The following is a 25,967-nucleotide window of genomic DNA, read 5'->3' on the forward strand; positions in this document are numbered from 1 at the left end:
GGACATTGAAAGCCAAATACTACAATAAAAAATCTGTTCTTAAGTCAGTTATAGGAAACATGCCAAACTATACTTGGAAAAGTATTTAGAATGCTAAATGGATTCTAAATCTGGAAGGCTTGTGGAGGATCGGTAATGGTAGATCAATTAGAATAAAGGAAGACTCATGGCTTCCGAATCAAAATGGATTCAAAATTTGGAGTACCTGCTCAAGTTTTGATTCGGAAACCAGGGTAGAACAACTTATTGATCAGAAACTATTTGATGGAGAAAGGACATCATCAGACAGAATTTCTTTCATTTTGAATCAGAACAGATACTTAACATTCCTCTAGACCAGAATCAACAAGAAGACTGCTACTACTGAAAAGAATCAAAGAATAGAGAATATGAGGTCAAGAAAGCTTACCACCTCATCCGCTCTCGGCCATAAAATCACGCTCAGCCTAGCAAGCAGGAGCACCGGAACAGATTCCCTTGGAAACTTATTTAGAGCACAAAAGCACTGAACCGCACTCTTAATTTCCCATGAAGATTGTTAATGTTAACATCATCCCTGCCAACCAGAATTAATATTAAAAAAAGAGGTATCACATGCGCATCACTTTGTCCAAGATGTTAGAGAAAGGAAGAGATAGAAGAACACATATTTAGAGATTGTACCTGGGCACAATGATTTTGGTTTGCTAGTCCTTTCAACCTCCGAACAGAGACAACACAGAACCACCCAATTGGAGCTTCGATTGAAGAATCACTAAACTAAATCGGAAAGGGGGAAAGAGATCTATTTCTTGAATGCTTGCATGCAATATGGTGGGGAAGAAACAAATCATTTTTTGAAAATAAGGAAATAGACATACAAGAATGAGTGAACAGAGCAACTCTTAGATACTAGGAATTCACAGTCATGTCAAGGCCGACTGAGAACTTCACAGCGGAGCCACCACCAGGGAGTCGTAGTTCAATGTGTTGGGTGCCGCCGGAGCCAAATCTCTTCAAATTGAATGAGGATGCAGCAATTTCAAATGAAGGACCGAATGGTGGAGGAGCAATTATTAGGAATTTTGAAGGAGAGATTATAGTTGCAGCTACTTGGTTATTTTCAACCACATCTATAATTGAAGCGGAAGCCACAGCTTGCCTTTTGGGCCTTAACTTGGCCTTGGATTGTTTTTTTATTTAGTCTTAGAAGGAGATAACGTAGATGTTATTAGAGCCTTGAAGGAGAATGTCACTCACAAAAATTATTTTGGAACTTTAGTGTTAAATTGTAAAGATGTTTTAGGTAAATTTAGACTTGTTCACATTTTTCATGTAAAAAGGGAGGGGAATAGAGTAGCTCATGCTTTGGCCAAATTAGCTTTGACCCAACTAAATGTTATATGGTTGGAAGAAGCTCCTAAACATGTAACTAATTTGACCCATTTGAATGTTTTGAGTTCTTCTATTTGAATATAATTTATCTCCTTTCTAAAAAAAAAATATAATATATTAAGAGGCATACTAATATGTCATCTCAACTAGATTTTAGCTGCCAACATATATCTTACCTAGTTGTATGCGATAGTTATATATTCTTTTTTGGAATTGTTTGGTTTTATTTGGACTTAGCCTTCTTTATGTTTCAAAAAATAATTTTTATTTGCTCTGTGTCAAATACATATTATCTATTTATGAATTTAATTTTAATATATTATTAGTGTAAAATCGTTTTACATGTGCGTTCAATCACATAATATTATATTAATAAAAATAATTTTTTTTACATTAATCATATGAATAGTCATTTAAAAAATAGTTATAATTATAAGACTGTATAACTTTATACTGTTCACACATACTACATAGATACACACGAATTCTTAAATAATATCTAACCTTAACTAAAACTTGAATTCGAATACAGCTTACAAGAAGCATATAGATATGCCATTTGTACTAGACTTTCGCTGCAAATTAAACTCTTTATTTATTGGACAAAAACATGAAAGCTTCAAGAATTACTATTCTTCACTTCAACAAACCTAATGACACCCGGCTCAATTCTCTCGAGGTAAAAAATACACATCACTGACGTTCTCTTTTCTCTTTGCTAGGGTTTGAAGCCTTTTTATCCTTGTGTCGTCTTGAAGGGAGGCTGCCGCCGCCACCGCTAACTTGGTAAAGTGCACGTGGGGCCTCCCTCTCCCTTCTCCTTCTTCTTACTCTATTTCTCCCTTCTTCTCTTCTTTTGGTTTCTTTCAATTTTCTTCTTTAACTCTGTTTCTCTTCGACCTTCCTTTTCCTCCCCCAATCTTTTCCCTCTTCTTTCATCTTCTATCCATCTTTTCTTTATCTCCATTGCTTCTTCCCCCACGCCTTTTTGTTTATCTTTTATTTTATTTTATTTTATGTTTTTTAATATCCTTATGTGGTGTATTTTCTCTCTTTTTATGATGGTTTATTGTCCTCCCTTTATGGGTAGTGTGGGTACGTTAGTACATATCTATTAGATCTTGGAGTATACATTGAAATTTACTTATTGTTCATGGAAATATCTTTAGATTAGAGGAGGATTCGTCTCTAAGCAAAGAAAAAAAAAAACAGATTTTTCAACATAGTGCATCACTTTTAGTGTTGATTTAGAAATCATAGAGATTCAAATATGTCTATGTTTTTACTGATTAAGATTCTTTGTAATCGAATATTGGACTTACTTTCAGTTTATAGTTCAGCATAAAATTTATCTAATCATCTTCTCTAATTTTAAATTTAATTTATTTCTATTATCTATAAGTGTCGTTTGACTTTTTTTTAAATGATATGTTTTCTTCTGTGAAAAAAAATTGACACCAGGCCCATCTAGCCGCTGCCAAAAAACATTATTATTTTTCGAGATTACAAACATTTACTTACTCAATTATAGGAAAAAATAACTTAATAATGCTTACAAATTATATAAATGGTACCCATGTTGGGGAAATTAGGTAAGCAAATGGTAAACAGGTTGACTAACTCAGGTTGAAGACATTGACACCACCTTAAATGCCCCATCAAAAAACTCACCTTTATTCAAGGAAGCACCTACAAATATTATCATAAACTCAATAATATATATAATATTAAAAAATATATATACAAATAAATTATATAATATAATTAAGATGTATTATAAAAATATATCGATAAAAAATATGTTTTAAAATATAAAAAATGTGTATATTTTTTATTAACAAAGTAATACATATCAATTTTTTATATTATAAAACTCATCGATAATAAAATTTATATTGAATATTCTTAACAAGAAATTCATCTTTTATTTTGTTTTTGAGTTATTTTTCACAATATTTATAGTTAAGAAAGATTTCTTAATTATAATTGTTAAAATAAAAAAAGTTAATATCAAATAAATTAAAAAGGATAATCACAAAAAAATCCACTTTATGATATTTAATTTTTTTAATTAAAAAATATTAATAATAATATTTTTTAATTTTTTTAATATTGTTATTTATTTTTTAGATATTAAAAATTATTAATATTTAAATTAAAATAAAATTTTATTTATATTAGACTAAATACTAAATATTTTTTTAAAAAATTAAATCATACTTAATAACTTGTTAATATTATTATTTTTTTTTTGGTTAAAAAAAGCTGGGGCAAAGCCTCTACTCTCCCCGTGGCCGGTATGTCCGTCCCTGCCTTTATTTTAATGGCAATTCTCAGGACACTATTCTGAAGGCAGGCCCAGAAAATGAAGAAAATTTCGTATGATCCTCATAACACTAAAAAGTAAAGGGGAAAAAAAATTAGTTATCCTCTTTCTGGGAATCTGTTAACTGAGACTTAAACCATCAATAAAATCTATCATAGTAGCAGAGATATTATGAAAAGTATGCATAAAATAAAATATACATGAGGTGATGATAGATATTAACAATTGGTTTCAATAAGTAGTGGGGGAGATACAAATGGGTTATAGGAGCATTTCTTAGCCCTGAGACTGAGCAGCATAAAGAGCTTTGATATCCTCAACATCATCGAAGCTACCAAGGAATATTGGAGATCGCTCATGCAATTTGTTTGGAACCAAATCAAGTGCCTGTTGAACAACATTCATATATCCATCACTTCATATATAATTCAGTAGCAAATTAAATGTCAACGTTATATTAATTACCCGTTGCTTGCCGGTGAAAGCTTGGCCTCCTGCCTGTTCTAGCAAGAATGACATTGGGAAAACTTCATATAGCACACTGCACCAAATTACCACACATGCTACACTATGTCACAAATTCTCATATATTCTAAACCATTTTCTTCAACAAAATCTTGGCTTTACCGTAGTTTTCCATTTGGACTCTTTTTATCACCAGGGTACAAAAAGATACCTCCATACAACAGGGTGCGATGAACATCGGCTACCATGCTATTCATTAATTCAGAAGAAATGTTACATGTACTACTTTTATTTACATCTAAACAAGAAAGTTGAAAGTTACAAACTGAAAATGCAGCAATGTGATATCTTATACCTTCCAATGTATCTTAAAGATTTTGGTGATGAACCATCCTTTGGAAACTTGCATTTCTCCACATATCTTAAACAGAACAAGTAAGATTCATAAATGAATGATTGTCCAACATTGCATTACCGGGCCCAAAACATTGCAATGACACTACTGGATTAATATATACTTGGTTGTGGCAGCGTCCCAATTTTTTGCATTCCCTTCATTCACAGAGTAGATCTTGCCTTTCTTTGGGATCTGATTGTTGAACCACATATCAATCAAGTAATAAACATACTAATGACTCTATATATTTAAATATTTAAAAATTATTTATTTTATATCTTTTAATTAAATATTATTTTTTTATTATTTTTTAATAAATTAGACATCACTTTTAGATACTATAGAAATCATTTTATATTAAATATATATTTTATTTATTTACTTGTTTTTGTTTTTAAATTGTGAAAACTAAAAAGAAGAAACTATAAGTGGATTAATGATCCCTAATTGGAGAGGCTAATATATTACCTTAATATCAGGGTGAGTTAGAATGAATTCTCCAAGTGATGGATCAAGGGTAAAACCGTTAACACCATTTCCAGTGCTTATAACAAGCTGCAAAATCAGCAGCAAAATATTAAAACAATTAATCTGTAAAATTGAAGACTAACTAAACTGCTTAACATAACATACCGTGCAAGAGCTACCATACATACAATAACCAGCTGCCAACATGTTCTTGCCAGGTTGAAGAACGTCTTGTAAGGTTGGTTCGTGCTCATCTTTCAGCATATAGATCCCAAATATCTACAGCAAGTGCAATATCAAGCTATATGTAATTAATTCCAGTATCAAATTATAATTTAATTAGCCTACCTACCGTGCCAATAGAAACGCCACAATCAATGTTGGAGGAACCATCCAGCGGGTCAAAAACAACACAGTATCTGCAACATGCAAGCAATATAAGATTCAGCAAGGAGGCAATTAGTAATAAACAAGAATTAATTGTGATTATTAACTAACTTTCCACGCTTGGAAGGCTCGACGATAGTTGCTTGCTCATCTTCTTCAGACACCAAGATGCTCTGCAAAGAAAAAGCATAAAAATTGAAGAGAGAGAGATGAGTGTGTTGTTATAAGGTGGTTGAGGATGCATGGGTTACCGTGCGGCCGCTGCTAACCAAAGCCTTGACGAATACATCATTGGAAAGCACATCGAGCTTCTTTTGCTCTTCGCCCTGAACGTTGGTGTCTCCGGCGAGTCCAATAAGCTTTGCAAGACCAGCCTTGCTGACAGCAGAGCACACAAACTTGCAGCCAAGAACAATGTGGCTCAGCAGAATGGAGAAGTCACCGCGAGAGTCAGGGTGCTTCGACTGCTCGTTCAACACGAATCGCGTTATTGTCATGAGGTCCGTGCGTTGAGCATCCGCGCTGTGATCCATCTTCCTTCCAAATTCCAAGTTCCAACCTTTAATTTGATTAATTCAGTAGCCATGTATATATAGTGTTTTAGAATGATGAAGAGATGGGGCTATCTATGGGGAATGGAAGTTGTGGAGGACACGTGGGGGACGTAGAGAGCGCCTTTCGGCTGGGTGGTGCTCATGTCGATGCAGGATAATGATTTTCGTCCTCATTCTCCATCTTCATCATTCTGTCTCATTCACATCAATCCATATCTCTATATCTATATATGCTTAAGGTTCTGCTCTTCTTCGTTGTCATAAGTCAATCTATTCCAACACACCATGCAGCATTATTTCGTGGAGAAGTCTACAGGGCCATTAATTTTTGTGATTTTTGGCCAACAGATATAATCTCACACCATTAAAAATATTATTGATGACCAATTGATGGTTATAAAATACCAAAATTACTAACCTCCTATCATTCCTCTTATTTCATTTCATTACTGCTCAGTATTCACGTCACAATTCTTCGGGATTTATTATTTTTTATTATTAATTAATCAATAATATTTAAATAATTTTTTCACAAGGTATACTCTTTATTTGTTTGGATATTATTCAATTAATAATTTTTTTAATAAAAAAATTATTTTTTTATTTTTTAGTGTATTTGATAAACTTTTAATAATAAAAATAAAAATACTAAAAAAATAAAAAACATCTATTTTAAAAAATTATAATTTATATATTTTAAAAAAATATTTTTACATAATAAATAAATAAATAAATTAGTTTACATAAAATATCTAAATATAAAATTATTTTTATTTTATAATTTAAAAAAATATCATTTAAAAATTAATATTTTTCAAAAGGGGAGTGCTAGATAAACAATGAATATCTTGAACAACCACCAATCAAATAAAAATACACTACATCCTAATTTAATACTACTAATTAAATTTATTCTTTTAATCCTATTAATTCACATTGTTTACATATTGTTCAAAAATATTGTTAGTTACCTATACTTTTCCTTTTCAAAAATAGTGTCTCAATAAATCTTCTATCTTTTCTTTTTTTTTTGTCAATTGGATCCCATGTACTACATCCAAAACATTACACTCATGTATTACACACTCACACAACCAGTGTTATTAAAATCGGACCGTATCGGTCAGTTCAATCGAAAAATCAGTGAACCGAATCCTCTACCGGTTCAATCCAATCTTTGGATCGCATGAAGTAGAAAACCAATATGAATCGATCAAATTCGGTGCGAACCGATAAAAATTGGTCGAACTCGGTAAATTCGATCCAACTGAACCGGTTAGGAGTTAAAATGGAGTTCAAACCCCTCCTCTCTTGGAAAAGTAACCCCATTCACAGCCATCAGACTATAATGATTTTCGTTCATACTCATGCAAATTATAATATATATACATATCTTTTATCAATAATTTACTTCTATCTAATTTATTTTAAATTTAGTTATAAATTCACTTATTCTTAAATTAATTATATTTTTATTTAAAAATAATTATAAACTCATTTATTTTTTTATAATTATATAATATCTATTAGTATTATTTTTAATAAATACTTGTAGTATATAATAATATAATAGATATAAATTATTTAATAAATTATTGAAATTTAAAAATAATAGTTATTTTAATATAAAAACAAAATAAAAATATTTATGATAGAGTAAAAATAACAAAAAACTTATTGTTTCTAGTCCATATTATTTTAGAATAGCTTGATATTCTTAAAATATTAGTAAAAATATGTATTTTAAATTATAATTTTAAATTTTTGACTATTTTTATTTTTTATTTACATAGTACCGAGTGAATCAGTTTAATCAGTGACTCACCAATTGAACCAATAACCCAATAACTTAGTAACTTAACCGATTCGATCACCGATTCAGTTTTGTCAACTATGCACACAACACACTCACACACACTATATGACCGTACACACAATTAACATGACTCTATATTCTTCCATGAGAATTTGAACCGGGTACAGCTCTATCTTTTCTGTTTTCTGAGTCAAGCAAGGATATGTACCAACCGAACGGAATGGGGTTAAATATGGGCCGTGTTTTGTGCAATTCTATGGGCTTAGGATTGGGCCTATAAATAAAAAGAAACAAATTGAGAACCCTAAAGAGGCATTTATTGGTCTTTCCAGACTCCAGAGTACTGTGTTACCCGCATGAGTTTCACTGGTTTTGTTGAATTTTAGCTGTGACTTCCTTCTTCCTTGTTCTTTCCAGCCTCTTCCATTATTGTTGCATTTAGACCCTGCCCCGCTACTCTCACACACATTCCTCTACGCTGCGTAGACTTCAAGCTTTGCTTCATCTCGGTAAGGAACAGATTCTTTCATTCTTCATCCCCCACGCCCATCCAATTCGTTCTTTGTTTTAAGCGATCTTGTTATTGATGATCCGATTCTAAATTCCCCGTTATTAGAGGAACGAGATTTCGTTTGTCCTTTTGACACGCGCCGACTCTAATTCCCGTGATAGGGGACGGAGGAGGAGGAGGATAAGAGGACGAAGGAAACCCTAACAATCGGATATGGGTAGGAAGAAGCCTACGGCACGCGACGACGATAACGTGCCTGCTGCATCACAGGGAGGCGGCAAATCGAAGAAGAAGGTCGTTGTCGACGATAATGAGTATGACATCGGTGACCTCTCCGAGGAGCCGCAGCCTGTGGCACCACCAGCTGCCAAGAAGAAGGGCAAAAAGGATAATGCCAAAGCTAAGGCAAAGGGTAAGGACGACGAAGAAGATGACGATGATGTGGCAATTAGTGCGGCTGGGGACGATGATGAGGATGAGGATGCTGGGATTGTGTTTGCTGGGAAGAAGAAGAAGGGTAAATCTAAGAAAGGTGGTGGAGGCAGTGTGTTCGCTGCTGCATCTGGTTTTGGCTTGCTTGGTGATGATGACGGTGATGGTGGTGATGATGAAGATGATGACAAATCAGGGATAACTGGTGAGGGTGGTGACGCCAAGGAGGAGGAGGAGGACGAGGAGGCTGTGGTTAGTTTTACAGGGAAGAAGAAGCCTTCTAAGGGCTCGAAAAAAGGTGGTGGCAGTGTGTTCAGTGCCTCAGCTTTTGATGCTATTGATGATGGTGATAATGATGGTGGGGAGGAGGATGAGCTGGTGGTTAGTTTTTCGGGTAAGAAGAAGCCATCAAAGGGATCGAAGAAAGGCAGTTCATTCTCTGCCTCGGCCTTTGATGATGGTGAGGAGGTGGTGGATAGTGGTGGAGGTGAGGATGAACCAGTTATTGCTTTTACTGGGAAGAAGAAGTCTTCTAAAGGTGGCAGGAAGGGTGGTGTTGCTGCATTTTCAGCAGCTAGTTTTGGTGATATTGATGATGGGGAGGAGGCTAAGAATGAAAAGGAGGAAGATGAGGATGGTAAGGACATGCCAATTACCTTCTCTGGTAAGAAAAAGAAGTCATCAAAGTCTACGAAGAAGGCTTCATTTAGTTCAGCTTTTGCCGATGAAGAAGATGATTCTGTAGCTGAGCCTACTAGAGATGGTGAGGATGAAGATGATGTTTTGGTTGCGTTTTCGGGTAAGAAGAAGTCTTCTAAAAAGAAAACTAGTGCCAAACCATGTGATGAAACTGTTGAGCCTGAGCAACCTAGTGTTGGAGTTAGTAGTGCAGATGTTGACAACAATGTAAATAAGAGTGGAGTCACTGAAACCTCCAAAAATAAGAAGAAGAAGAAAAACAAGAGTGGAAGAACTGCTCAAGAGGAGGAAGATTTAGATGCGATTCTCGCGGAGCTTGGTGAGGGCCCTCCAACAGCTAAACCTTCTGCTCCTCAATCCCAGGATGATAAAGTTCAGCAGGATGATAAGGCTCAGCCTGCTTCGGAATCAGGACCTGCTACTGATGCTGCGGGTGAAAAGGAGGGGGAAGAGGAGACAGTAGAATCAGCTGCTGCAAAGAAGAAGAAAAAGAAGAAGGAAAAGGAAAAGGAGAAGAAGGCAGCAGCAGCAGCAGCTGCAGCTGCTGGAACTGCAGCAGAAAATGAAGCTAAAGAAGTTAAGGCCGAGCCTGCTGAAGCTAAGAAGAATGATTCAAAGGCCAAAGCAGTCGACAACAAGAAAATACCCAAGCATGTTAGGGAGATGCAAGAGGCATTAGCTCGAAGGAAGGAGGCTGAAGAAAGGCAGAAGAAAGAATTGGAGGAGAGGTTAAGGAAGGAAGAAGAGGAGCGACGTAGGCAGGAAGAACTTGAGAGACAGGCTGAAGAAGCTAGACGCAGGAAGAAGGAGAAAGAAAAGGAGAAGCTCCAGAGAAAGAAGCAAGAAGGTAAACTGCTAACTGGTAAGCAGAAAGAGGAGGCTCGCCGCTTGGAGTTAATGAGGAAGCAGTTTCTTAATAGCACAGGAGGTGTGACTGTCCCTGGTGGGGACTCTGGTGCACCAGCCAAAAGGCCTATATATCAGACAAAGAAGTCGAAACCAACCCATCATCAGCAGAATGGTGCTGCTGCCCCTGCCACCGCTGCCGTTGAGACGGCTGAAAGTCTTGAAGCAAAGGAAGAGACAGTCACTGATGCAGGTTCAGACGAACCAGAAAAGGTTGAAGAAACCGTGGTAGAGCAGGTGGAGGAGAAAGTTGAACCTCTGGAAGCTGCTGAAGACAATGGAGTAGATGATGATGAAGAAGAGGATGAATGGGATGCAAAAAGCTGGGATGATGTTAATCTGAATGCCAAGGGTGCATTTGCTGATGAAGATTCTGAGCTTGTACCAGTTGCCAAAAAGGAGACAAAGACTGCTGTAACTATGAACAATGCTGGTAAGATTTGTATATCTGATATTTCTTTGATGATTGAAAGTAATGTGATTTTTTAATTCCAAGAATATAGTATGATGTATGGGAATAGAAAGTTAAAAAGTGGAGAATCTTTGAATTTTGGATCCAGTATCAGGTTTTGGTTTGTGGGTTTTGGTCAGCAAGTGCCTTCTTGATTATGTTTATGATGCCACTTGCTGCCACTAAAGTGGGCTATTGGGATTCAACTGGCAGATGAATTCATGCCAAACCTCTTTTTATGGTGTACTTTATGAATATGATTTTGTTTGTCTGATTTTGAAATGCTTACAACGATAGATCCTCCTGCTGCATGTGCATTACCTATCTTCTTTCTGTAATTGTGTGCAAACGCAGAATAACTTCTTTCTGTGTGTTTATGTTAAATGCCACGGAGCATGCATCCAACCTCTCCTTACCTATTATTATTAGGAATGGTTTTGAAGTGTGTGGGGTTGAATTGAAGGGTTTTTGGTTTATAATCTTGCTTAAATTGGAAAATATATATATTGATTTTTAACTATACTTTTTTCTTTTTTTGGCTGGATTATCTTATATAACAGCTGCAACAAAGAAAACAATTTCTAAGCCTGTGACCGAAGAAATTATAGATAGAAAGCTTGTTGCTGACAAGAATAACTCAGAACCACCAAAATCTGTTTTGCCAAGGGAACCTATTACTCAGTCAAAAGAAATGCAAAAGTCCTCTGTGTCTCCTAAGCCGAGTGGAGAGAACCTCCGTTCTCCAATTTGCTGTATCATGGGGCATGTGGATACTGGTAAAACTAAGCTGCTGGATTGCATTCGAGGTACTAATGTTCAAGAGGGTGAGGCCGGTGGTATCACACAGCAGATTGGTGCAACATACTTCCCTGCGGACAACATACGTGAAAGAACTAAGGAATTGAAAGCTGATGCAAAACTAAAAGTTCCTGGTCTACTGGTTATTGATACGCCAGGGCACGAATCATTTACTAACTTAAGGTCTCGGGGTTCAGGGCTATGTGATATTGCAATTTTGGTTGTAGACATTATGCATGGCTTAGAGCAACAGACAATTGAATCACTCAATCTATTAAAAATGAGGAATACAGAATTCATTGTGGCCTTGAATAAGGTGAGGTTTTTGTCTCCAAATTTTGAGTTGATACTTAAATTCTTCTGATATTATCAATGCTTATTTATGTCATATTGTTCTTCCAACATTGCAGGTTGACAGGCTTTATGGGTGGAAAACATGTCGCAATGCTCCAATTATCAAAGCGATGAAACAACAAACCAAGGATGTTCAAAATGAGTTCAATCACAGGCTCGTCCAGGTTTTAAAATGTTTCTCTTTGTATACTTTTTGTTTTACTAGACAATTTTGACTATTGTCTGCCACAGCCCCAGCCTAATGTTTCTTTTGTTTCTTTGCTAGATTATTACTCAATTGAAGGAACAGGGACTAAATACCGAGTTGTATTATAAAAACAAGGAAATGGGAGAAACATTCAACATTGTACCTACAAGTGCAATAAGGTAACTGTGGTAGCCCTGTAGCCATAATACCCCTGGTGGCGTGGAACAAAAGGTTTTAGTAATGGTTGACACTGTTACTATGGATTGTTTTGGAGGGCCTTTAGTTGAGCCTCTTACCATTTCGTATCATCTCCTCCAGTGGTATCTAGGGTAGTTCTATGAATTTTTTTTTAATGATTATTGGGTGGGTGTTTTATTGATATTTGGAGTGTTTGATGTTTCAGTGGTGAAGGAATCCCTGATTTGTTGTTACTGTTGGTTCAATGGACCCAAAAAACAATGGCTGAAAAACTTACTTATAGTGATGAAGTGCAGGTTAGCTGTGTTGTCTCATAATATGTAATACTGGCTTATTGCTTTTTAAGTTGACTTAACTCCAGTGGCCTGATTGTTGTTCGATTGTGGCTGCCAGTGCACTGTCTTGGAGGTCAAGGTTGTTGAAGGCCATGGAACTACTATTGATGTTGTTTTAGTTAATGGTGTTCTTCATGAAGGAGACCAAATAGTTGTCTGTGGAATGCAGGCAAGTGTCACAATCTCTGGCATTATCCTAACTACATGCTCTCTTGCTTTGGCTAATGAAGTTTTCTATTATAGGGGCCAATTGTAACAACAATTCGAGCTTTACTCACACCGCATCCAATGAAGGAACTCCGTGTTAAGGTTCGGTCTTTTCTTATACTTTTTATTTCTTGTTGCTTTTTTGCAACTATGTTAATTCTATAACAAAACAAGTTAAATTTGTTACCTGAACCAATCATTTCCATGTCTCATTCTCGAAGTCAATAATCCAATTTCTTCTATACATTTGAACATTGTACTCTATTCAGACATATATTCTACAGCTTAGTAATGATGATATAATTCCAGGGTACATTTCTTCATCACAAAGAAATCAAAGCTGCAATGGGTATAAAGATCACTGCCCAGGTACTTGGTGATGTTGATCAGACTTCTTTTCATCCTAATTTTTCCTCATAATGTCTCAATGGTTCCTGTGTTCATAAATTGTAAATATTTTTATCTTATTTTGCATTATATTTCAGGGGCTTGAACATGCTATTGCTGGAACTGGTTTATATGTTGTGAAGCCTGATGATGATTTGGACGATATTAAAGAATCTGCAATGGAAGACATGCGATCAGTCATGAGCAGGATTGACAGGAGTGGTGAGGGAGTTTGTGTACAGGCATCTACCCTTGGTTCTTTGGAAGCATTGCTGGAGTTTTTAAAAACACCAGAAGTGAATATTCCCGTTAGTGGTATAAGCATTGGCCCTGTGCATAAAAAGGATGTTATGAAGGCAAGCGTAATGCTTGAAAAGAAACGAGAATATGCCGCTATATTGGCATTTGATGTCAAAGTCACTCCCGAGGCTAGGGACCTTGCAGAAGAACTGGGTGTGAAAATTTTTATCGCTGATATCATTTATCATTTGTTTGATCAATTTAAGGCCTATATCGATAACATTAAGGAAGAGAAAAAGAAGGAATCTGCCGATGAGGCAGTCTTCCCATGTGTTCTGAAAATTTTACCAAACTGTGTTTTCAACAAGAAGGATCCAATTGTTTTGGGAGTTGATGTTCTTGAAGGCATTGCAAGGGTACTCCTCTTCTATTCCGGAAACTTCTCAATATTACTGCATTATATGTGTTGACTGTTGAGTAGCTTTATTATCAATTCTCAGAAAAAAAAAAAAGGGAACACTTTTCTTGGGTTTAGGGTTCTTGTTGGCAAACAAATTTTCAGTTATATTTCTTTATTTGTAGCATACGTTAAGGATATTCTTTATTGAATAGTTTTAAAATGCAGAAGTAGGAACAGTAGAATGAAAATGATTATTTCCAGATAAGATTGCTTATTCATTCCTGCATGTCCTTATGTTTCATGTTTGCATCATTATTTTTGGGAATGATCTCAGTCAACCCAACTGTTGCTCTGATTGAGATTTTTCTAACCTTGACTTGAAAGAATTTTCTTACCATTAAAACCGACTTTATCTTTTTGGGTTCTAGGGTTAGTATAATGAGGGAACCTTGTTAATTTTGTTTTGTTTTGTTTCGTGATTCATGGTTTCTGAGTTTGTATGTAATATCTTCTATTTGACAGATTGGGACTCCAATTTGTATTCCTTCTAGAGACTTCATTGATATTGGCCGCATTGCCTCCATTGAAAATAACCACAAGCCAGTTGATTATGCAAAGAAGGGGCTCAAAGTAGCTATTAAGGTACGTATGCCTACAGAAAATCGATTTTCCATGGCTTACGAAGTTTTAAAATGGAATTAAATGTATATGTATGGGGTGCCCCCGTAGAAGCTGTTTAAAATTATTTGGTGTGTGATAGTTTTATTTATTATACTGGTACAAAATGTCTCAAGACAATTTAAGCCTTACCTGTGGTCAGTTTTTGGCTGTGTCGGTGAGAGAGTAGAAATAAAGGATAAGTGGCCGGGAAAGGGGAGTGCATTTTATTTCTTTATTTGTTTATTAGTATATTTTTTTAGTTCCCTTTGTTTTGGTCTTACAATCATATCCAATTGGGTTTACAGATTGTTGGTAGCAATCCTGAGGAGCAACAGAAAATGTTTGGGAGGCATTTTGAGATAGATGACGAACTTGTAAGCCATATTTCGCGGAGGTCTATCGACATACTCAAAGCTAATTATCGGGTAAGCTATAAGTAAATGCGTCAGTTGCAGCTCGTATATTTTAATAATTTCTTTATGGGTTTTTTCAAGTACTAGTACCATAAAACTGAATCTATCGATTGATACAGGATGATCTAAGCACTGAAGAATGGAGGCTTGTTGTGAAATTAAAGAATGTTTTCAAGATTCAATGAGCAGAGACTTGTTTTGTGGGCACTGAAACATTCATTTCAGCACAAGATGGTTTCTATGAATTATTTCTGTACAAGACTTTGAAGGGTTCATGTGAGGAAGTGGTTGGATCCACCATGGAGACCAATAAAGATGTTGCAATGACTAAGATAAGGAGCATTGAAAGTAAATGGTACATGTTGCACTAGTGACTCCTTTACTTTGTCATCCGGGAATTTCAGGCTAAAATGGTGAGAAATGGTACGATATCAAGGTTCAAATTTTGTGAATTACTATTATATATATAGGTTTGTGGTATACACAGAAGCAAAAAAGGTCTACACAGTTTGATATATTTGCTGAAGCTGACAAATTGTTCTAATTTGTTGCGATTGTTCACCGAGGCGAAGCTAAAATTTTACGGGAGTAATTATTGCGTGACTGAAGAAATAATCAGCTTTTGTTTCTGTGGCACTGGCTGTAAAATTCTTGTTATATTTCCCTTTGTATTTGAGACACTTTTTTCCCATGTGGAGTATGAAATTTTGTTTATGTTTCTGAATATATCAGCATGTTTATCAAATGTGAAATCTTTTTGGGCAAACATTTCATTAGTGTCTGACCATATTCATTTGTAGAAACTTAAGACTTTGAGTCAACTACATCATCATTCGCCGCCTTTATTGAATAGCAGCCTAGCAGGGTGACTAGGCTCCACATAATCATCATCGTTTCCTTATGATTGCCATGTTTCGTTGTGATCCATTCTCATCAAGGCAAGCTTAGCGTAGCTAAAACCCTATTTAATTTGTTAATGGGTGAACGATGCTTCCAATAGTTTTGTTTGTAGTAGGGGTAAAATTCTTTTCTGATGCTTCCAATAATTTTGTTTGTAGTAGGGGTAAATTTTTTTTTTAAAGCATGGGTTTAAGCTTCCTCATTTGGCTGCTATTGTTCAGAAGAGGGGCACTTCCCACCTAGTTTCCATAACGTATAAGATTAATAGACTTCCATAACTGAAGCCAACTCATGAAGCCAAGGTTTGTTTTTAATATGTAAAGAAGACCACCCAGTTTCCATAACGTACAAGATTAATAGACTTCCATAACTGAAGCCAACTCATGAAGCCAAGATTTGTTTTTAATATGTAAAGAAGAAAAAGGCAAAAAGCAGGGTAAAACAAAAATCCTGAGGGGGGTGTGGGTGTGTAGTTTAAATATTATTTTATTATTCAAATTTCATTCTCTTGAAAATTAAATACATCCAGAAAAAATGTGGGAATTGAAATTATAGTATTTTGATTTTCTGAAATTAAATTTATTTAAGAATAGCTTTTTAAATTTTGAACCAAACATGAAAATATGATATTTTTATTTTAAAATTTTTGAAAATTATTTATAATTCTCTCAACCACACACACCCTTAAGGGGCCTCTCTAAAGCAAAAGTAGGGCATGTGATAACCACTCGGTATATAAAAATGACCATACTTAACAACGGTTAAATGATTTAATACATTAAATTATTATTTAATAATTTTTTTTTTACGTAAAAATAATTTTATGTGAGTAATCACCGAATATATATAGTATGAGATATTATACCAGCTCATATTCTATTTATAATTTAATGTGATATGATCATATGAACTCATCAATTTAAAGTGAGTTCTATATTTTATTCAATAGTAAATAGAATATCTTCTATACAATAATATATGTACACATAACAGAATACACATGATTCACCTTTAACATGTAATTAGGCACCGAGTTAGCAAGAAAAATTTGTGTGAGAAAATGTAGTAGCTAAAAGACACTTGAACCAATCAACTTGGTTAGGCCAAAAGTTATAGCCATGGCTAACCAACCACCAAGGAAGACCCTAACACAAGATCTAAATGGAGGAGCCTTACCAAGAGTGGCAGCCAAGCAACCAAACAAAATCAAAGCAAAACTAACTGACCCCAAAATAAGTCCCAACCTGAGCTTATAGTCCCTTACAAAAGATGCCGCAAGAAGAGGAACCATTGCACCAACCGAGAACGCAAAAGCTGATGCTGCCGCTGCTTGCAAAGGGTTCGGTAAACCCTTTTTCTCTTTCTCATCTTCTTGTTGTTGTCGTCTCTTCATTTGAGCAATCTCTATGTCTAACTGTGAATACACAGAAACAAACTCACCAATGGCCATGCTACATGCCCCTGCCACAAGGCCTGCGAAACCCGACAACACCATGGCCTTCATGTCTTCCCTCACTGCTCCCACTCCCATCATCAGAGCCGCCGTCGACACCAACCCGTCGTTCGCTCCCAGCACTGCTGCACGCAACCACTGGGATCTTTTTGAGTAATCAAATTCCTCCTTCTTATTTGCTTCTTCTTCATTTTCTGGGTCTCTTGATAATTGTTGTTGCTCAAGGTCACTCACTACAAATTTAGTTTTGTTATTAACGGGTGAACTATTATGATTATTATTACTATGACTAGATGCCATGAAAATTGAAAAATAATGGATGATGAAGAATAATTAAAGTGTGGAGGACACACGTTACAATTCAATGGTATTTATGGATGAAATTTTGGTTACTATTGAAAAAAAAGTAAGATTTTTCTATTAATAAAATATACTATCTATCAATCTTTGGTTGTCCTTTTCATTTTAACAAAAATAAAATAAAAAAGCTGTGTGTGCTAGCTTTCGCCTTTTGCAAATTATTTGAGCTTTTAGCCTTGTAATTGGAAGGCCGAGTCAATAGACATGACGAAATATGGGCGGAGAGAAGTTATTGTTTGAAAAATGAAAATACTAAATGTCCGGATGATATAGTAATAATATGTTGTTTATTTAGATATAAAGCTGTATAGAAGAATGCTACAGGATCAATTACTTAGCCATATTTAAAAGTATGAGTTGAAAATAAGACCAGCTACTTAACAATATTTAAAAGTATGAATTAAAAAAATATTAGATTGCAAGAATAAAAATATTAGACTAATGTGTTGGTTAAAAATAATAAATTTTGATAGTATTTTAATTTTTTTTGTTATATATATACATATTTTTTATTTAAAATTATTAAAAAATTATCAAAATTTATTATTTTTTGTCATCACTTAATCATTAACTCAATTTTTTTAGTCTAATAATTTAATAAAACACTTTTTTTTAGTTGTCCATATATCCTTCAACCTAACAAATCAAAAACTAATCCATCTAACAACATATTTTTAAGGTGGAAACTCAGGTGCAGTTGACTTTACGTGAAGTCGATAGCTGATAGTCGTTAGATGAAAATTCAATCAAATCAGTCAAATCATCTAAGCACTCTCAGTATCAACTTCACGTGAAGTCGACTTCACTTGAGTTTTCACCTATTTTTAATCATTAATAGCTAACTAATAATAAAAAATAATATATTTTGATGGCTCTTTAATATTCCTTTTCTGTTAATGTGTGTGCAAGATTCTGTATAATATAGTTAAGGATGTAAACTAAACTGATTTGTGTATATGTGTAATTGTAAAAATTGATAAAATGTAAAAAAAATATTCGCTCTTAGATATCAAAATCCTACTTAATTAACATAAAAAGTTGAACACATTTTAGAATTCAAATCTCGTAAATATTATCTTTTGATCCAAAAGTCAAGACTATTGGTCGATCGTCAAATGTTTGTTTGTCCCATACCAGTTCCCATTTCTTGCATTAACCTTTAATGAATGCATCTAAAAAATTGGTAATAAAGAATCAGATATACTGGTCATCACTTGGAGTAACGCATGCTAAGTTCCTGATGAGACAAGTGAGGATCACCAAATATATATAATGCTAAATTGTTAATAAACATATTAATTCATGAAAAAGTAAGAGTATATATATAACTAATTCACTATGCTTTAATTTATGCTCACAAAAGGAAGTGCACTTCTTTGACAAAAATTCCAAAATAAAAAGGAAATAATGATTTGATTTAGTGATTACTTACGTAAAAATATCTTTCTATATTATTAAAATAATAATTAAAATATTGAGAGTGTTATATTAAATAATTTAGTCTATCATTTAAATCGATTTTCATCTATTATTTTTACATGAATATATAATTTGTAACTACTAAATAGAAAAAAAAAATCAAAAGACATATTTTAAAAACACTATATATATATATATATGTGTGTGTGATTGCTCAAATATTTATAAGATCATGGGGAGCAACATAATTATTGAAAACAAAGTACAAGTAGAGATGAAAGCAGAAAATTAGGGCTTTGGTAGGTCCACGTGGATGTTAGAATGTCATGATGATAATAGAGACCATCTCATATAGATCATCTCTATATGGGAAGTTACACCTGACCTCAAGCTCATGAATTTTGCATGACACACAAAATGACAAAACGTATTGATAACTCATATCACTTAAACATAACTAATTTTATAACTAACACACTCTTTTAATTTAGACTCACATATATATAATACTCATATCAATTCCTTTTTATTTGATAGAATGGAAGAAGTAACAAGAAATAAATAATATATAAAAGTTCTCTATATAATAATATATGTCTTGAATCATCTAGATGGATATATATTTACCATTCCAATACAATTAGCTAGAGAAGGAGAGTTAAGTAATATGAATCAATAATGTAGAACGATAAGTACAGAGGGCTGATGTAGAGCAAAGGAAGTACAAGTTATATGGATTGCTGAAGAGGAAAGCACTAAAGTTGTGTGTATCATAAAAAAGAAAGAGTATGGAATGTGAAGACCACCAAAGCAATCAGTCACTGCAATAATAAGCATTATCTCATCCTAATTAATTAAAGCTACAAACGCAAACACTTTCATTCATTGCTTTGCATTATTAATTCAGCTCTTCCATTGCTTCACGCCTAGCTAGTTTCAAGGAAAACTTCTCTAGTTCTCAATTATTCTTTGTCTCATCAAACCCCAATACAGATATAACATTAGATCCAACTCTCCATCCACATTAAATTCTGATATTATGTTATAATATCATTTTTTTAAAAATTTAATTGGATAAAAAAATAATATAAATAATTATATTTTTAATAAATATTATATGACTAATAAAATTTATTAATTTTTATTAATATTTTGTAAATTTTAAATCTTAAGTGTTATATTTTAAATTTTAAATTTAAATTTTAATAATATAAAAATAAAATATTGAGTCAATATTCGTTAATATTAAAAAATTAATAATGTCCTAACATTTCTTATATAAATATACTAAAGTATGCAACTAAGTGTAAGTCCCCTCAATAGGGACATCCATTATATATATATATATATATATATATATCTCAACAAATGGCGTACTGAAGTTGAATGCTTATGTCCGTACACAACGACATACTTTATTGGTTAATTGATTGTAATGATTTCGTTTTCAACAAAGTGATAATCAATTAATGAATAATTATACTTATAAGATAATTATTATCAACGAAAATATTTAGTAACAAAAAAAATTTAGTCAAAATTTATTTTATTTAATATTTATTAATTATTATAATTAATAATATTAAATAAAATAAAGTTTGACTTTTTTTTTTGTTTTTTAACATTACTGTATTATAAACTTTACGTCTATCAAAGATATAATTTTGATAGTTTTTATAGATGTCAGACAGTTCTCATCCTTTAAGAATGTTTAAGGTTGAATTAAATTCATCTAATTTTATTGAACATATATACATTTTATCGGTGTTTCAACTCCAAATCAAGGACCTCTACAGTAGATTATGCATGTAAAGGTTTCACCGTTTCAGATTCCTCTTCTGCCAGAAGAGAAATCAAAATTTGAAGTTACACAGAAAATGGAAGGAGTTGTTACGTGTTTATTTTTGCGTAAAAATGAGCAGGAAAAGAAAGAGTGATATCGTAGTTTTTAATATTGGAGTTATTTATATAAAGATGTCAAAAATATTTTTTTAAGATGTTTTTTAAAAATTAAAATTTAACATATATAATTAAATATTAATTAAATTATGTTATTTTTATTAAAATTAGACCAGATAAATTAGTTTAGCTAAAAATTTAATAAATTAAATTTTGAATTGGTATAAATTAATATTTTTTTATGAAAAATTACTACAATATTTTTATTATAAAAAATAACTAAAATATCTCTATTTTATATATATATATATATATATATATATATATATATATATATATATTTTGAAAACTCTAAATCCTATGACGACAAAGAAAAAAATGGCTAGAATTTAGAATTCTCTCAAAATTAAAATATATATAATAAAAATATTTTAGTCATTTTTTATAATAGGGATATTATAGTTATTTTTTTATAAAAGATAATATTAATTTAGACCAATTCAAAATTTGATTCACTATTTTTTTGTCAAATTAATTTATCCTGTATAATTTTGATAAAAATAACACGATTTAATCAATTATATATGTTAAATTTTAATTATTAAAAAATATCTTTAAAAAAAATATTTTAAATGTCTTTATCGAAGTGGCTCCTTTCCAATATAAATGATAATCATCATATATAAGGGCCGGGGCGAATGTATTTCCTTAAATAGTTGAGAAGATTAGCATTATGTTTCTTTATTTGGTGGTCAAATAAATGTGGACATCGCTAAGAGAGTGCTACCCTTGTTGTCATACTCTTTTAAAAGAGCCAAAAGTTAGATAAGAAAAGGCCAAAACGAAAAAGAAAAGAAAAAAAAGAGAGCATGACGCTGAAAGATGGTAAATGATTCGGTGGTCCTCACTTGTTTTTTCACCAATTGTGGTGAAAACTTAAATCAACGGTTAGATCATTATTAAATTTGATCCAACGGTGGGTTATATTTTGTCAATTATAATCAATTTTTTTTTTTGCAATTAATGGTATATGAACTACGGCCCAATAGAATTTGTTATTTCCATAAAAAATTTTGCTGAATCCTAAATTTCACCCACACACAAAATTGAATTTCATAATTTCCAACTAGTTAAACACACAATTGTCTCCCTTCGTCAACATCAACATCAACATCATTATCTTCTTCTTCACTCTAATATTAATTCTGTTGATGTTCAACTATGCATCTCCTAAGTTTCATATTTTACACCCTTACAAGCTTATTTCTTTATCAAATTTATGGTGTATATCTTATCTCTCAATCTCTGCGAGGAAGCAATCTGAATCCCAATGTCTAATGAGGTAGGTTTTTCATTAATCTGAAACCCTAAGTCACACTCTTAGGATTAATTTTGATAGATTTCTTGCATCATGCCATCAAATACCTAGCCTAAAATTAGGTTATTTCTAGCATTATTTACTTATGTAATTAGATTATTATTTATCAACTGCAAGCAATGTTAAATTATTAACGACTTTAGATAAGGAGAAAACTGTCGAAACTGTATTCTTGTTGGGTGCATAGCATCGGTGGAAGACAGTCACCTATATGGGGACGATAGTGGCGACGAGTATTGTTGACTCATCGATTGTTCTAGAAATGCTCTCTTTTGCACTACCCGTTCCCATTATCTGAATTGTCCCCTGTTCGGTTTTGACACAAAATTTTCTAATTTTGTAGTTTTTGTTGTGGTGGACGAGAAGATAGTTTTTCTACATTACAGTGGTGGACCAAATCTAGCAAACTCCTCTATCTCCATGACTTAGCAGTAGACCAAAAAAGCTTCACCTCTATGAGATAACACTAACACTGTTCTTTGTATTTTTCATTTTGTCACTTCATGTTTAACTTATGATTTTTATTGATTATTCTATTTGTAATTGTGACTTCAACTAAAACTGGTTTTGATTTTAAAGTAACTACTACAATTTAACTTCCTGCAATAATGTGTTGCTTATTATGCTGCAAATTGAAAATTAGTTCCACTTTATCGGAAAACCTAACTAAGAATACATTATGCATTCATATATATCTTCAATTGTTTTTGAACTTATACAAATCTTGAGGAGGGGTTGGCTTCAAATCTCCTTGTGTATATAATTATCAGCTTTGCTGAAGTACTTTACATTAATTAATGCATTCTTCTTTGAAGGTAAATGATTCTGAGTTTTTAGTGAGTTAATGAAGTAAATTTCGCTCATAATACTTATCATTCATTGTGTTAAAGACAAATTGAAAGGCTTTGGTATAATTCTTCTGAATTGCATAATATGTAAAGCTTAAATGAGCTTTCTTTTAATATAAATAAATCAATTTAAATAAATATTATATTTTTCTTAATGCTATAATATAGATTATCAACACTGAAGTTATATAACATCTGATTTGAAACTGTTACATTGTTCTTTGTGACTTAGATTTATGTTTCTAAAATATTTTTCTTTATCTTCTTTCCCAGGTTGCACAGTTTGAAATTTTGGATCACTAATATAGATAATATCCATTTCTTCTACTAGTTATGAGTCTCAAAACAAAGGACCATTAATTAGAGCTTGATTATTTATGTTATGCTATTTAATTTAATTTCATAATTCTGTGTAACTGACATTGTTATGCATCCAATTAAGACTCAATAATTAGTATCTTTCATTTTATGTCCAACTTAAGGCCACAATTTCATGTTGCTAATACTCTTGGATTGTGATGTAATGTCATGTTATGTACTATTGTGCATAAATTAATACTTAATGCTTTTATAATTATATGATTGTGTCACTGAGTAACATAAATAGTTGGCAATCAATACATGTTTAGTTTTGTAAAAATATGTTCATGAACTCTAAAAATAAATAGTGTCATGACTTCACATACAAGTCTTTCAGTCAGTAAATAGATATAAATTTGGAGAAATTTCATATAATAAAACTACAAAATTAAAAGCATGCATTTAATAACATTTTTATGAAAGAACTCCTAAGAATAATGAATGTTGACCAACCAATATTTTGATTGCCATAAAATAAAAGAGAAAGATAAATAAATGATTCATCCATAATATAGATAATAATTAAAGTTAAAGCCTTTGTAAGTACACCCATAATATCCAAACTGGCACAACTAAAATAAAATTAGATGATAATTAAAGCTTGAAAATAAAACTAGTTTATAATTAAAGCAAACTACATAATACGGGCTACATATGCCACAAAAAAAATGCTTAGGTATTGGTCCTTCATGCTCCCACCTGGTGCTTCTCCCACTCAATTGCATCTTTAAGAATCTCATTCTTCAACTGATTGAAGGGACTAGTAACCAAGTCCACCGCTAACTTAGCACGAAGCAAGTTGTGTTCCAACTGTTTAATGAAATTTATATTTTGTTAGAGCTTGGTTATCTATTAGTATATATATTTGATGGGATAAATGATAGGATAATTTCTAACATTCTTAATGTCCTCCCATTGCAATCCAATGAATAATATTTTTCTTTACACGAAAAACTCAATTATCTTTTCAAATAAAATAATAAAAGAAATTGCCTTGATTAATATAGTGATAATAATTAGTAATCAAAGCCAGGTAGCTCACCATGCCTGGGAGATCATAATCAAACTAATTTTCCATGTTGATCCATGAAATAACCCAACTAGCAGAATTGGTACTGCAGTAACAACAAACAATTACTATACAATGTTATTTAATTATGAGTGAATTTTTTTTTTGTCAGGGGCCTCGTTGTCTTTCGAGGTAATTGTCAGGGGCTGATTTGGGTTTTATTCTTTAATTATACTATCGGCTAAATATTTTTTTGTGGCTTAACAACTATTCGCTGCGACAATTTGGTATGCCCTTTCCATCTATAATTGGCCAATCTGGTAAGCCATGGGGTAGAAATTTCTCATCCGTGTCAAAGCATTCACTTGTTATTTTGAACAACATTTTGGCCTACAAATTACCAAGAATTTTTGAGTGGTTAAATTATTTGATAGCAAGCATCTAATTTGTAATTTTTGATCTTATGAAAAGAAGCCTTACAACGTCGCGCATCCGAGCCTTTCTATCTCTAACCAAGTACGGTTGTGGATTAGAGTCAAGGTAATATAAAGCCTCTTGGTGCATTCCAATTACCATCGCAAACCAATTGGCACCGAGATCCTCAATTGGCACATAGATCTTGAAATTTGGATTAATTAGATAGCATATAGGATATTCACATATCATAATTACTCTTAATACACAGGACCTTTAAACTTAAAGGTAACAATAAACAATACTGTATCCAAATTAAAGATTTTGTAGAATTTAAAGGAGAGGGTCATCTTACATATTGCAGTTGTGTTGATGCTTTGATCCAAGTGTTCATATACTCCATCTGCATGAGTGCTTGACTCTTTTTCTCATGCACATCCTCCTATCAATCAAAATTCATGTTAAATAAATTATTGGAGTATAGTTGATAAACTCTATTAAAATATGCTATGTTATGATCACAATATTCATAATATTTCATGCAATTGGACTAACTAACCGCAAAAGTGGGAGGAAGACACCAAATGTAGGGGTCAGGGTAAGCAAATTGAGCGAGTGTCACGTTTTTGCATAGCATTTGCACGACCAATTCATCTATATCATTTTCAGGAAGAAGGCTATGCATGATTTTTCTTGTAGCTGTCATTTCGCCCATCTTCACCAGATACTCCCTTTGTAGAGTCAACAAAAACACATGGATTAATCAATAATTATAATTTGACTATGTGGTTATTGTCTTTTTTTATGATATTGCAAACGCATAAAGTTCAGATTTTTACTCTTGATACACTCCGTTGTTGAAGATGTATGCAAATATCCTTGCTTGCACATCATTGAAGTCCATTGCAGGTGTTACCTTAAACTTGTTTCTCCCGCTCTGCACAAAAAAATATTTAATACAA

General features: G+C 32.9%; 2 protein-coding genes and 1 pseudogene across 4 annotated transcripts; 1 reads left to right on the plus strand and 2 right to left on the minus strand.

Moving 5' to 3' along the window:
• Positions 1 to 3,806: 3,806 nt before the first annotated feature.
• LOC107619066 (fructose-1,6-bisphosphatase, cytosolic) lies at positions 3,807 to 6,201 on the minus strand. The gene is made up of 10 exons (XM_016321274.3): positions 5,669 to 6,201; positions 5,529 to 5,590; positions 5,383 to 5,449; positions 5,196 to 5,309; positions 5,031 to 5,117; positions 4,684 to 4,754; positions 4,521 to 4,586; positions 4,328 to 4,414; positions 4,166 to 4,241; positions 3,807 to 4,087 (listed from the first exon to the last, which is right to left on the minus strand). Exons 1-10 carry the CDS (start codon positions 5,948 to 5,950, stop codon positions 3,977 to 3,979), a joined length of 1,023 nt encoding a protein of 340 aa, XP_016176760.1. The 5' UTR covers positions 5,951 to 6,201; the 3' UTR covers positions 3,807 to 3,976.
• A 1,892-nt stretch (positions 6,202 to 8,093) lies between these two features.
• Positions 8,094 to 15,733, plus strand: LOC107617454 (eukaryotic translation initiation factor 2 (eIF-2) family protein). Of its 2 annotated transcripts, XM_016319214.3 has the most exons (13): positions 8,094 to 8,296; positions 8,404 to 10,768; positions 11,347 to 11,900; positions 11,995 to 12,102; positions 12,204 to 12,304; positions 12,529 to 12,619; positions 12,717 to 12,827; positions 12,902 to 12,967; positions 13,175 to 13,234; positions 13,351 to 13,908; positions 14,415 to 14,534; positions 14,858 to 14,977; positions 15,085 to 15,733. In XM_016319214.3, exons 2-13 carry the CDS (start codon positions 8,512 to 8,514, stop codon positions 15,148 to 15,150), a joined length of 4,212 nt encoding a protein of 1,403 aa, XP_016174700.1. In that variant the 5' UTR covers positions 8,094 to 8,296; positions 8,404 to 8,511; the 3' UTR covers positions 15,151 to 15,733. The 2 variants fall into 2 exon arrangements, with proteins under 2 accessions (XP_016174700.1, XP_088356700.1); XM_088500574.1 differs by having other exon boundaries at positions 8,100 to 10,768.
• Positions 15,734 to 16,786: 1,053 nt separating this feature from the next.
• Positions 16,787 to 18,017, minus strand: LOC107616770 (vacuolar iron transporter homolog 2 pseudogene; annotated as a pseudogene). The gene has a single exon (XR_015899829.1). The product of XR_015899829.1 is annotated as a vacuolar iron transporter homolog 2 pseudogene (transcript).
• Between the last annotated feature and the right edge of the window lie 7,950 nt (positions 18,018 to 25,967).

The sequence above is a fragment of the Arachis ipaensis genome, chromosome B9, assembly GCF_059453495.1.
Source record: "Arachis ipaensis isolate K30076 ecotype BB chromosome B9, ASM5945349v1, whole genome shotgun sequence".
Taxonomy (NCBI): domain Eukaryota; kingdom Viridiplantae; phylum Streptophyta; class Magnoliopsida; order Fabales; family Fabaceae; genus Arachis; species Arachis ipaensis.

Excerpts from the sequence above, each read along its gene's own strand:
- LOC107619066 (XM_016321274.3), bottom strand. The coding sequence starts at position 5,950 with ATGGATCACAGCGCGGATGCTCAACGCACGGACCTCATGACAATAACG. Across the intron at positions 5,118-5,195 it reads TGTATGGTAGCTCTTGCACG|CTTGTTATAAGCACTGGAAA; the intron begins GTATGTTATGTT and ends CTGATTTTGCAG. Across the intron at positions 4,755-5,030 it reads TAACTCACCCTGATATTAAG|ATCCCAAAGAAAGGCAAGAT; the intron begins GTAATATATTAG and ends TTCAACAATCAG.
- LOC107617454 (XM_016319214.3), top strand. The coding sequence starts at position 8,512 with ATGGGTAGGAAGAAGCCTACGGCACGCGACGACGATAACGTGCCTGCT. Across the intron at positions 11,901-11,994 it reads TCATTGTGGCCTTGAATAAG|GTTGACAGGCTTTATGGGTG; the intron begins GTGAGGTTTTTG and ends CCAACATTGCAG. Across the intron at positions 12,828-12,901 it reads TAGTTGTCTGTGGAATGCAG|GGGCCAATTGTAACAACAAT; the intron begins GCAAGTGTCACA and ends TTTCTATTATAG.